This window comes from Gambusia affinis, linkage group LG18 (assembly GCF_019740435.1).
Source record: "Gambusia affinis linkage group LG18, SWU_Gaff_1.0, whole genome shotgun sequence".
Classification (NCBI taxonomy): domain Eukaryota; kingdom Metazoa; phylum Chordata; class Actinopteri; order Cyprinodontiformes; family Poeciliidae; genus Gambusia; species Gambusia affinis.
In genome coordinates this window covers 1,538,662-1,552,617 of record NC_057885.1, presented here as the reverse complement: position 1 = coordinate 1,552,617, position 13,956 = coordinate 1,538,662, and the positions used below count along the sequence as shown (strand labels likewise).

The following is a 13,956-nucleotide window of genomic DNA, read 5'->3' as shown; positions in this document are numbered from 1 at the left end:
ACTTTTAATAACTACTGGGAAGTTTCTATGAAATATGACTTCGATTGACAATATTTTATATTATGTCCCTTCATCTCCTTAAGGTCAATGCTGATGACTGCATGCGACATCTCTGCCATCACTAAACCCTGGCCGGTTCAAAAAAGGGTAAAAACAATCATCTACTCAGATTTTACCTTTGTCTCTTTGTTCTAACTGCTGCTTTCTGAAGGACAGTGGATGAGTTATTGTTTCTCATCATAAGCCCGATATTTATTAAGCTAAATAATTTGTAACATCACACTGTAGAAATACTCAATGCAGGCTTTCAGTTGTTTCAAAGTTGCATATGGCGCTAAATCTCAAAAACTCAAATAATACTCGAATCTGGCAGCTTTTTAAACATATGGTAGTCAGAACACAATAGAAGTGGATTAACTATGATCCACATTCATCCACATTTTCATCTACAAATGTTGGCAAAAAGTACCTAACCTGAGACCAAGTAAAAAACCAAGACCGCGGTATACTGAGACCAAGACAGGACCAAGACTTTTAGGGGCTGAGACCAAGTCAAGACCAGCTCCAACAATAATATTTGGTGACATTAGCTCATGCACAAAGTTACACAAGAAACAGAAACTAGTGCCCTAAAACATACCACACAGGTAGCTTCAATTGTATAGCTGATATTGACTACATCATTTTGTGTGAGGGCCTGGTAAAGAAATGCTTATGTTAGACAGCTAGCTTTCCTAGCATTACTTACCTTACCTTGTGCTTTTCTTCTAAGTGATGATAAAAGGCTGACATAGTCCCCACCTTCAGAATTTGTGTTGCCTTCTCCTTGATTTTGTTTCACAGATATATTCTTCATGATTTATGTAGCTAAATTGCATTACTAAAGATTTTGCAGACATGTTTTCCTATTAACAAATAAATTGCATAATATTCTACCAATTTAGTGATATTTCCACAGTTTTGTGTTCTTGCCTTGCAAATGAAATAAAATGAAATGAAATCCAGAGTCCTCAATCTCCAACACCAACATAAGACTGAGTACAAATGTGGATGAGAAAGTGTTTTGAGACCAAGACCAGTCACCAGTACTACAGCACCAGGACGTTTTTTTTTTCTAGTGTATGTACAACATCATAGAGTGACAAAGCAAAAAGGGGTATTGATCCCCAAAATAATTAACCAAATAATAGAGCAAATAACAGCAATGGGAATCAAATAACCAAAAAAGAGGAAAAAATAAACACAAACAAACAAGGACTTATTCATTAAAATGGATACATTCAAAACAAAAACAAAACACAGAGCATAGTCAGTTGGTGTCTGTTTGGAGTTGATCTAGATTACCAAGTAAGCAGGCAGAAGGTGATAGCAGGATGTTGTGGCCAGAGATTTGAGACAGTTTGGTGATTGTTTCTTTCCAGACGTTTTGGATTAGTGCACAGAGCCAGAATGCGTGGAGGTGGTCATCAGTCGTATTAAGTGTACGGTTTGTGCAAATGTCTGATTCTCCAAGTCCCATGGTGTGCACCATGTGCTGTGTGAAATGTGTTCTATGGATTATTTTAGATTGTTTCAGCAATATGTTGGGGTTGTTGGTCATGTTGAAAGTTATTCCAAAATTGATTATCTGTATGGATGGTAAGATATTTATTCCCATTTAGTGATCAAAATTTAAAGTGCATTGTTTGTTGACAATATTAGTTTTTATAGTTTTGAGAGTGTTTTTGGAGACTTTGTGATTGTGTTGATGATATCGAATAGGAATGGTATCTATTCAATATCATCGAATAGATATCATCTAACTTTCACCTATATTCAAGAATAGGTGAAAGTTATTGATGTTATTTTTGATTTTTTGATTGTTTTAATCACGTTATTGATTAGGTGGTGAGTGCCTTAGCCAGAGCTTTATTCGCTCACTGTGGATCAGACCCAGGATGTGTATAGTCATTTTTACGTAGTCTGTTTCTAAGAATAAGGTAAAATCAGGTCAAAGTTGCCATTGACAAGAAACTGTTTCTTCTCAATGTTGTATTTAGCAATAAGCTGTTGAAATTAGGGGTGCACCGATTTCTTTAATTTTGGGAGATTGGAGATGGGCCGATTTTTACGTGTGAAGCTGATCTTATCTACCGATGTTATCAACCTCAGCAAATCAACCACAGAGCTTTTCTTTTCTCCTGTGAGAGAAGTTTGACTGACAAACCAGCCAACCAGGTCATATCTGCACATCTGCAGTTAACAATAAGTACCCCATTGTTGCCAATTCAGCAACATTCTTGATATATTGAGCAACATCTCAGACAAAAAACGGGTATTGGCCAAAATAGGAATCGGTAAGTTAGGCTTTTTGAAAGATTGGTAATCAGCGATTGGCCAGAAAACTGCCAAAGGGCACACCCCTAGTTGAAATGTTAAGAAGTTAGGCTTATCAGGAATGTGGTGGAGGTGTGTAATGCCTTTTTTCCTTCCATTTAGTTGCAGAAAGGGTGATTTATTTGCTGTGAAATCTGGATTACTGTCAGGTTCAAACACCTATCAAAGACAAAATGAATTAAACACAAGAAAGACAAGAAAGATGGATTCTTTGTACTCGCGAGGAGAACAGACAGAGACGTGCTTTCAGTTACAATCTCCTACCGCTCTGAAATCACATATGCCTGCTCCTCTCTTTTATTGCATTTAGGATCCCTATCACATTGGACGCTGCAACTCTCAAAGGGCGGGGAAAAAAAATCATCACATAGTTGCAGCGCTAAATGACAATCACTATCTAGACACAAGTTATCTACACACTAGATTCTTCTGTTCTAGGCACGGCGTCGAGCAGAACAAGTTGTGTCTTCACGGTGACGGCTTTGTTGCTATCTAACAGGTCAAGGAGAGCAGAGTTTCCGGCCGGGCCGCAAACTCTGCTGGAAGTGGTTGTCACTGTTTTCTCTCAGTAAGGCCTCAGGAAGGAATCAAAGTTATTCAGCACAACACTCTTTATACTAAGATTAAAATGAAGTAAAGGCATATAAGTAAGACATTATAAAGATATAATTATAAGACTACATGAACAACAAATAATTGATAAAACCAATAATACAATTTACCCAACAATTACTCTACTTGTGGGTGAGAATATAGAGTTTGTTATTTTATTGATCATCTACCAAGCTGTCAGAGTTGCTGTAATTGCTGGATTTTTGAAACAGTTGTGATGTCTAATTGTGTTGCTAATGAATGGTAGGTCTTTTATTAATATCTCTATGCAGTTAGATCCAGCCAGGGATAGAAGTGATGGGTTGAGTGCATCTATTTGATGAGGTATTGTAATTGGTTAGCTAAGTAGTAATGGTGAAAATTTAGTGTTTCTAGGCCACCTTGGAGTCTTAACTGATGCAACGTTGCACCAGGATTAGCAGAACTTGCCAACTACTGATGCCATCCAGGACTTGTTACTGAGGAATATTGTCTCTGTTGCCCCATAAATTGAACTGTGAACATGACCCTTATGTCCCTCATGATGCTGTCAATCAGTGACAGTCTTCAGATACAACATTTATTGAGCTGTATTTTTCTACTGAATTTGAATTGAAATACTCCTATTGCAGAAATAGTCAGTACTATGTTTCTGTTTCTTTGTATTTAGTTTGAATCATACAACTGATCACCTTCACTGTCCTATTTAAATTATAAGTTTGAGTTTGAAATTTTGAGCTTTTTCACCACCTCTGACCTCTGTATCTCCTAACTGATGTTCCCACACAAACATCTGTTAGATGCAGTGATTCCATTGATTTACTGTTAGCTTGAATGCTATTAAATCACTTGTAGCCCTGTTGGATTCACCTCTAACCTTTGTTGACAGCAGTTAGGCTGTCAATGTACAGAATCTGTCTGACAGCAGCTGAGCTTCCTGTGTTGGCTGTTTCCTGTTTTTGTCTCTCTTAGCTCTGATTACTCGGTTCATCTCTGTTTATGTAGCAGCTGACAGTGTAGTCCTCATGCACTCAGAGTTGTGTCCCTATTGTTTCATCTCCCTGGTGCTCTTCGTTATTCTGCTCCTCATTAGGAATGGAAGGCTCAGAGGGAGCTCAGCACTTTGACATGTTCTTTGTGTGTCCATAACTGAGTGCTCATTAATAAAAACAGCTGTGGCCTCCATCATTAGATTGCATCTCTGAGGAAAACATGCAAAGCAATAAACATGCATACACATGCAAATGATCTGTAGCATGGAAACGGGGACAGACAGGATGGCATTTCATGTGGGTCTTAGTAAGAAACAACACGCCACATCTTCTAGGACTAAAGGAAATGGTTTACTTTGAATTTCTTAGTGAACATTAGCTTATGTTAAGACAGACTGAGAGTTTGTCTTAACATAACAAACTATAGTGTATCCTAATACAGTCTGGTGTTGCGCAACATCAGTGTGCACTATAGATATTTTGCAATGAACTGTTTGGACTGCAGTAGACATTACTAATAAAATAAATACCATGTGTTCAAGTACCCTGTGTAATTAATTTTGTTCAGCTGCTCTCTATATGGGGTCTGTTTGCAACAAACCCAAAGCAGAAAGACGTTCCATCAGTTTATTTGTCATTAGATATTTAGATTTAAGTCAGGTCATCACCACAACATTTGTCAACATTATCACATATTGCCCAGCTTTCCTAATATTGCACAGCCTTAATACAAAGTTGAGGGCCACACATGTTGATAAAGGCAGAAATAAATTTTCTTTTAGCACATCTGCTAACTTTGTTTATTGCACTTGGCTTCTCCCAAATGTATTTTTCCAGATAAATTCTAAAGTGCTAATTTTCTTGGCTGCTAGTAAACTTGTCGTTGAATAAAGTTCAGCTTGCTTTGGTGTTTCAGTTATCAACTGTTAAGATTTTTTTCAAGTACTTAGATGTTTATATTCATTCTCTTATTGTGAAGTGGCTGAAGATTCCATTTCCTCTCCTCACATTCTCTCTAGTTTTTTCTCCAATAACTTAAAAAAACATACAGGAATGAAGTACAATAGAAAGTAGAGAGAAAAAAATATAAACACTAATATAATATCTAAGGGAATAATAGAACATGTATATTAGACTTGGTCATTGATCAATGTGGACATTCTCCTGACTTGAATGACTCCTAAATCTATCTGTAAATCTCATTGTTTTGAGTAAATAAAGACTTCCTGGATGTTGTTTTTTCTGAGTGATAACAAGATATTACTCAGCCAGCGTCCTCCTGCTCTGTTGCTCTGAGGCTTGATTACCGACCCATGGAGCCCTGCAGGTGGCGTCAGTATTCACTTCCACAGAGTAATGCTGATTGGAACCTGAGGCTGTTCTCTGTAAGCACAGACATTTTACATAGCAGGACTCTGTTGGCAGGTTTATTGTTTCTGTTGTTAGTCTTTGTATTTCACCTTTTGCTCTTTTAAAGTTTGACAGTGTTAAGAAATATTTTTCTTTTGTGTCATGGGAGCTTCATTAAAATGCCAGATGTAACAGATCATCTGTACAGCAGCATTAGGGGTTTCCAGCTTCAAACATGGGAATAAGCCTAAAAATACAGCTGTATTTATTTCTCTTTTGGCTTGTATGTGTGCAGTCAAATGCTGACGTTGATTTTTTGCAGATCGCAGAACTTGTGGCCACTGAATTCTTTGAACAGGGGGACAAAGAGCGTCGGGAACTGAACATTGAGCCTATTGTAAGAAGACAAATCCTAACATATTGGACTTTATTCTGTCATATAACTTAAATGGCCAAGTAAAGAAACTACAACTTTTGCTTGGAATCATTTTATGCCTTTTACTTCAGGATCTTATGAATCGTGAGAAAAGAGATAAGATACCCAGCATGCAGGTTTCCTTCATTGATGCCATTTGTGTTCAGCTATATGAGGTAATTTGGACCCAACTGTTTCTGTTTTTTCCGTCTAGTAATCTAAATGACTTTCAGACAAAAGCCACCCCGTCATTTTCTGTCGTTGTTGTTTTCACAGACCTTGGCTGGCTTATCAGAGCACTGCTGCCCTCTGCTGGAAGGGTGTCAGAAAAACCGGCAGCATTGGAAGCATCTGGCTGAGAACTGTGAGAAAGGCCTGGACAATGAACTGGTGTGATCCAACTACAGTTTGGCTTCTGGAAAAACTGCAAATTCCAGGACTGCTCCCTGTGTCTCCCAGACTCACTAAGCATTCATAAGATTAGTATGGTACTACAGACCTGTTTTGTGGACTATGGGATTTTAACCATTTCTGATAAAGGAAAGTCACCATAAGGTCTCAAATGTTATGTGGTTCTCACCAAGCATTTCTTCCCACATCTGTCACTGCAATCATGCTATCCTCTCAAAGCTAAACGTTCTGGTGTGTTCCATTTATCTTGGAAGTCGGATCTAAGATATGAGAACATAGGCGTAACTTCCTGAAGGCCTGGTGTGGACATATCCCCACCAACTCTAGCCTGAGGGGGAGAGTCCCCACCAATATTTCCTACATAGTTTCGCTTTATGTACCTGCATATATTTGTGGACAGTAACTTGGCAGCAGCTGCGCGCTGTGTATAAAGTATTAACAGCCAGTGGACGACTGCTTTTGAAAATTTCATTGTAAAATGTAAATGCCAAGTCCGGTCAGTGATCTAGTTGATAAAAGGACATTGCAAGACTTGCAGTGAGCCACATGCGTTATTGGTCTGAGCCTGGAATATCGGTGGTCGAGGAAATGACACAATCAAGCAAAGAATCTGAAAAAATGACACAGTGTTTTGCTATCAATTGAAAACTATGACAGCAAGATAACAAGATCCAAGAGAATCACATTTTGCATGTTCAGTAAAAAGTTTGAATTAAAGTGGAGAGTAGGTTAACTATGCTGTAGCTTAACTTTGACAAACTTATCATACCCAAGCTGCATCATTTCAGTGTGTTTCGGTTCACTTAGCACAAAAATAAGGTGACCCACACATCTACTTTGTGACATATTATCAGTAGAGCAGGTGTTTAAATTAGCTAAATCATCCACCACAAGTGTTCAGGCAATTACTTTTTAATAATTGCAAAATTAACAGCAAACCTGAAAATTCAAAAGACAGAAATTTGTAGCGGGCTGAATGTTCTGTTTTGGTGTGTTTACATACTTTCTGTGTGGGAAGTGTTTGTGGTTTTTGAATATAATCTTTGCCCTTTCTACTACTGGAGCTGTTGTATGTCGGTTGCCATGGCAACGGTTCTGCATATCATATTAAGCTGATGTAAAAAGAGAATTGGTTTCAAGTTGTTCTCCTGGGTTTCTACGACCCTGGACTAATTGCATTATTTGTTTGTAGAACGTGGCCTTATTCAAAGCAATCATAAAATTATAAAACAGGATAAAATATTATATAAAGCATAGGAGTCAAAATTTGTTAACCATTTCTCTAACAGCAGCAATGAGGATAAATGTAATTATTGGCATTATAAAAGAGAAATTTACTTAATCCTCTATTGCATCTTGACAGAACTGACAGAAAGTTGTTTATATATCTACGTCCAGAGAGAATACATAGTTTACATATCCAAACATTGGCACTTTATTTGAATCTTCAATTTAAGCCACAATTTAAGAAAATTGGTTCAGCAATATGGGGTCTATGATTATTTTTGTAACAGATTCCTGCAGTGACGTGCGGTGAAGTGCAAAGCTGGTGAGGCACTGACTTAATCATAATCAGATTTACAAATGTAGACCACCTGCATGTTTACATAAGGAAATTTCATGCATGCGGACAAAACTTGGAAATTTAGGTATTATTAATTTCGTGCTGTGCTTCACAGCAAAGGGAAAAATTGTTAAAGTAAGACTCAAAACCACGATTATCTCGCTCTCTGCACTGACCAGGCAGAGAGCGAGAAACACTAGCAGACTCGTTGCCATAGCAACTGACAACAACGCCCCTAAAAAAACCACTCAAACATTTCCCACACAAAGAGCAGAACATTCAATCTGTTGCAGTAGTATGGTTTTAAGCTTAATGTTTATTTTGCGATTATTAATAAGTGATTGCTGTGGTAACAGAAGAAAACTGAATATATTGCTGCACTTTACTTTACTTTACTGTACTGCTAGTTTGCTGTTACTGTCTCTTACTCTGCAGTTGTGCAGTCACAATGTGTGAGATCATGAGCGCCCCCTGCCATGAGACAGGAGAACTGCCTGCCTCACCTTGAATCTGTTCTCTGTCGTTTCTGATGGCTCCTCAGCACACAAAACACGTTACACACACAGTTGGTGACAAAAAAACACTACATTATATACATGAGCTAAATGATGGAAAATCAGTTCATAAATTAAATGTTATTTAACCATTTTATTGGTGACATACAGACAGGAGGAGCAGCCAGTGCAGTTAGAGAGAGGTTGATCAATCCCAGGTGAGGCTCAGCTCACTGCTGCCTCATCGGCTTTGCTTCTGAGCATTTGAATGGGAAAATGGAAGAATTCTGCGATTTTGAAGAAAAAAATAATTAAAATTGGTTAAGATAAATAAAAAATAAATACAGTACATACCACAGGGTGACAATAGCAATATAAATTATTTTAACATATTTTTCCCTGACTGCACGTCAATGGATTCCTGCTCATCCTGCATTGGAACAGTAAGTGGTTTTGTGGACATAACTAATGGCGTCTGCCGTCAACAGGTCACTGGCTTTAGGTCGATGTTCAATCCAGTAATATATATAAAATATAATATAATTTCCCATTGGGATTAACAAAGTATTTTTGAATTTAAATTTAAATTGTATATATCAATGGTCCCTCTACAATCCAACTGCCCCAACCAGGCACAAAAGAAGTCCCACTGAAAATGATGAGCAGAGAAACAGATGTGACTTGCAGTGACGGTTTCTGATATGGGCAACCGCCCAGGGTGGCATTTTGTGGGGGGGTGTATGATTTGAATTTTGTAATTGTTTTCAACTATAGGCAAACATTGAGCAAATATACAGACTGCCAAGCTGCAGCAGTGCAGACAAGAGGCTGGTTGTACTCTGGACAGGTTGCCAATCAGATCACAGGGCAACATGGAGACATAGGGCAGTCAAACATGCACATACATCAGGGGTGGGCAAACCTTTTGGCTCAGGGCCCACATTGGCTTTTAAAATTTGACTGTCGGGCCAGGCTAGCAGCAGATGCATAAATATCAAACATAAGGATAAAAAAGCATTAGTTTTAATATTTACATTCACTTTTATGGGAAAAGTGTTGTTGATCTCCCTTTTTTGCCAGTGCATCCAAGTCAGGTGTTAGTTTTGTTGTGGTAATTCTCTGAACAGATCTGAGGTTTTCATCACTCAGCTAAGCTCTGTAGGGTGTTTTGTTCATCACCCTAAAAGTCTGTTTGAAACATGTAAGTAGAGCCAAACACCAGCATCCTGTGTGCCATCTTCTGGATATTTGGAAATTTGGCTGCACTTAATGAAGCATAAAACCCATCCAGTTTAAGAGAGTTGGACTTCTCCTTTAAGACAGAGTCACATTGGAGATCAATCAGTTCCTGAGGTTCCGTTTCAGGGTCTTGTGTGAAGGGAGATGAAACTAGCTGCCATTCTCAGCGCCATAGATGACCGTCCTTGCGTTGACTGGTTGTTAGCATAGTTACCATGTCCAGCTAGGGTAAAAGTTGCGGCTGATGTTGTTTTCTTTAAAAACAGCAACCGTTTCTTGACAGATAAGGCATACAGCTTTTGACCGGACTTCAGTGAAAAAGTATTTAGTTGTCCATTCCTTATTGAACACTCAACACTCGCTGTCAACTTTTCTTCTCTGTGGCCCACTCATTGTTGCAGAGTTCACAGCAGCAGAGTATTAATGGAGAGAAGTCCGAGCTCCACAAAATCAAGTCATGTATCACAGCGCCTAAAGTGCCCCCTGGTGGAGCGCCAGACGTTACAGGACTAGACCAACTGAATGAGTCATGATTATAATATGATTTGATTTGGGCAATTCTGTACCAATCTTCGGCAGGCCGGATGTGGCCCAGGGGCCGTAGTTTGCCCACCCGGACACACATATTTCAAGATAATACTATACTCAATTCCAACTTCAAAGATCAAATGGAACACACGGTTACAATATACGCACACTAATGGATGAACAGGGATAATATTGATCTGTTTGGGTACAAAGCATTAATGAACATGTATTCTGATTTAAAGGTACTATGGTGTAATTTCCCTTTTAAAACTAAAGACGAATAACTGAGAATGGAAATTCTTATATTCTTACTTGAATTAAGCCAATAGCCAAAATTCCACTGATTCATCAGGGTTTAATTTTCTCTCATCTGTGAGGGTTTATCCACTTACACAGCAGGTGAGTCTTAGAATTAACATTGTCCCATTCCCTGATTATTCCACCAGCAGCTCACATAATCCAAATTTAAACTCCAGCAACAAACTGGAGACAATGATGTATGCATCAACAACTCTGAAATCAATGTTGGCAACACTTACATTGTCTTTCTCTGTCATTCTCAGGAAACATTACCAAGTGCAGAAAGGAGCCTCTTAGGCTGCGTTCATATTGCAGGTTGAAGTGACCCAATTGCAATTTTTTTGACGTAATGCGACCTGTATCTGACCTTTTTATGACAGTCTGAACGGCACAGGTCGGATTCCTTTCGAATGCGACCCATATCTGATACCTATGCGATTCAAATGTGACCTAACGTCCAGGTCGCATTCATCCTAAATGAACCTCACTGATACTCAACAAATCTCACTATTCTGCATCCTGATACTCGCAAGCAGGAAGATAAACAACAACCATGACAGACTATAATGAGGGTTAATTTGTTAATATTCTGCTCCAGTTGGACAACAACTTCAAATTTATGTCCACAACACTGAGCACTTCTTCTTTTTATGCGGTTGGCAGAATGCTGACGCTATTGCGTCCTCTACTCCGCATGCGGGACACTTTCAGGTCATTCCCTGTTCACACTGCAGAATACATACAAGTTGGATATGTGTGGCAGTCTGAAGGGCCCTGGCAAAAAAATAAGATCCCATTTGACAAAAAATTGGAATTGGGTCACTTCAGCCTGCAGTGTGAACACAGCCTTAGTCTCCTTTCTGTGCTAAGTGACTTTCACTGTTAAGTCTCGCCTGCACAATTATTATCATTATGGTGGTTGGACACAGCAACATCCCAGAAGTATAAACTTACCATATACTTTCAACCATGTCACAGATAAACTTGTTAGATATCTTTGTTCTTACCACACACAACACAAAGTGTGTTTTAGTCATTTATATTGTTTCACTCACTGTCATTACTGTTGCATATTTATTTTGTTTTATATATTTATTAAAGTTTCTACATTGCAAGATGAAGCATTTCTTAGGAGCACTCAATTGTCATAGAAATTGAAGTTTTGCTAATAAACTTGCTTTACTTACTGGACCTTTGTAAGAAATAACTGATGAATGAGATTTACTCGGTGCGTTATATTCATATGACAGTTACATTTATTTCCTTCAACATTTCAGCCATAAAAAGGAAATTTAAATGCTCTAGAGGTTTCCACTGCTGGGCTTTGGTACAATAGGATTAATCCACAAGTAAATAGTTTCTCTACAGCTTCAACAGCTTTTCATTGACCAACTAATCACAAACTGCATTTACAGGATTATTTTTTCCCTGCAGAAGTGGAAACATTTCTGGTTAATTGTGACGACCATCAGCCAGGGATTTTGATAATATCTAGCTAATTAAGTGAAAGGGTATATTTATAGTGGACCCCTGTCCATGTGCGCATATTTGCAAATTTACTTATTGATTATTCACAAATGTTTTTTAACAGGTGTTTGTTACTATGCAATAGCCAGCCCCGCCCTCTCCTCACAACTCCTCGGGCTGACTACTGACCAGTTCTCTGTCTAACAGGTCCGGAAAATCTCTAAGACCTGGGTCTTACCCTGAACAAGATCTATAAGAGATAATCTATTTAAACTGGTGGCGAAAGGAACTCGTCTAGCTCTAACTACCTCCTATCCAGAAGTTATGACCCTTTTCAGTTAAGAAACAATCAACTGAGTAGCCCTCACAGCTGCATAGCTTCAATAACCACTTCTGTTAACGGTAGTTTCCTTCCTGTTGTAACGTGCACTTGTTAACGGCTAGATATTATTTAGTGACTATGACTAGAAGTCCCAGGGTCATTATTTACACTCACCAAAGGAAAGTCTGAAGCCACCACATTACTAGAATCATGTATACTGGTTTTACTATAAATAGAAGAACTTTGATTCAAATGACTCAATTCATTTCAATATCCACAACCTAATCAGAATTTTAAAATATGCGTATTTATTAAGCAAGCTTTAGCAGGGAAAATGACAGGCATACAGTATTTACTTGAGATTACCATACAAAGAAAATCAATAAAATTTAGATCAATTTAACTTTTACCTAATAACCTCCCTACACTGTCATCTATCTATCAAATAAGACTTTGGGGTGCAGCACAACTCATACCCATCGGTGGAATTGGATCTTGGCAACAGAAGTCCTTGTAGTCCTTGGTCAGAGTCTTTATTCTTGAATCATAAATCCTCCTCGGTGTTGAAGCAAAGTGAACTGTCCGTTACATCCAATCGCACAGCTCTCTATCACTCCTGTGATCTTTGTTCAAAACCCCAAGTCTGTTGCGATGTATTTTGAGATCATTGGGTCGAGTGCAGAGTGTTTGAATCTAATGAAGAACCAAGGCAGTGGGTCGGTGGATCTCGCCCTCTTAGTCCGGCGTGAGGAGCTCCGTCGTCCTCCTTGTGAGGCGCTTTTCTTGGTTCCAGGGTGTGGTCCTCTGCTGGTCTTCTTGCTGCACTTGTGTCGAGTCTCAGCGCCGGGGACGAAGAACATCGTATTACCTCGGTCTCATGGTTTTATACTTTTCTCCCTATCTATGGGAGTGTACCTGTTTAAGATTGCGAGATAATGTGCTTGTGACACTTGTAACTTGGAAACTTTCTGAGATGTGCAGCTGCCTGCTGCTGCTGCACATCTACCCCCACTCTCACATCCTGACCACATCCTGTCAGCAGCAGGCATACTTGTGACATTTGCGACTTGCACCCACACTTACTTCTCCTTTGATTCTATCATTCATTTATAATGTTATGATAACCATAATTTATTAGTTACTCTTATTATAATCTTAATGTGAGTTATTACAAATGTTTTCTGTAAAGAAACCAAGAATAATTAATGATTCTTATTCTTATTTTCATAAATCTGCAGGCTGGAAACTTACTTCCTCTTTTTCCAGGAAACCTGCTCTTCCTGTTTCATGACTTTCTCTGTCTTGACTATGATTTCTTATGATTAAGTAGAAAAAAGTAGAATTAAAGCAAAGATTGCAGGAGACAGAAACAACACACAACCAGATTGATTTTATTGACATTTAAGTCTAATGTTGGGTCTAGATTTTACTTGAGTAATTAATTTTAAAGATAACTTTATTTATTTTTACTGTTAAACTAAAATCTCCAGCATGGGGAAGTGGGATGATCTCGGATTTTCTTGACACAGGCTATCTGAAATAATAGAAAATGCAGCGTGGGAAACTGAAATACTGAGCCACAAAGCTACATTTCACATTATCCAAACAGCCAATCCAAAAGTACCATTTATTTTCCTTGGTTGCTGACTAGCTATACTCCTATGAGCACAGCATAGAGATTAGCTACTGCAGTAGTGCTAAGAAGGTTTCCGTTGTGTGTAGTAATGCATATTAAGGTATGTTTGGTGTTTGAACTTTTAAGGCTGTTTTTCAGGCTGTTATTTGTGTTTATAGGGTATCTGAAATATTTGCAGATTTTAGCTATTCGTCCCAAGATTCCATGAATAGAAGGGTTAACTGTAAATTACGTCTACTGTTTTTTCCTCAGATTAGGTCACAGATTTGCT

At 38.4% G+C, this 13,956-nt stretch overlaps 1 protein-coding gene across 2 annotated transcripts in view; it reads left to right on the top strand.

The window, feature by feature from the left end:
* Positions 1-11,446, top strand: part of pde5ab (phosphodiesterase 5A, cGMP-specific, b) — a 125,655-nt gene extending 114,209 nt beyond the window's left edge. For both annotated transcript variants that reach the window (XM_044097139.1, XM_044097138.1), the window contains exons 19-22: positions 84-147; positions 5,632-5,706; positions 5,817-5,900; positions 6,001-11,446. In XM_044097139.1, the coding sequence (XP_043953074.1) occupies positions 84-147; positions 5,632-5,706; positions 5,817-5,900; positions 6,001-6,120 (343 nt within the window). In that variant the 3' untranslated portion in view covers positions 6,121-11,446. The remainder of the gene's footprint in view (positions 1-83; positions 148-5,631; positions 5,707-5,816; positions 5,901-6,000) is intronic.
* Positions 11,447-13,956: the final 2,510 nt, after the last annotated feature.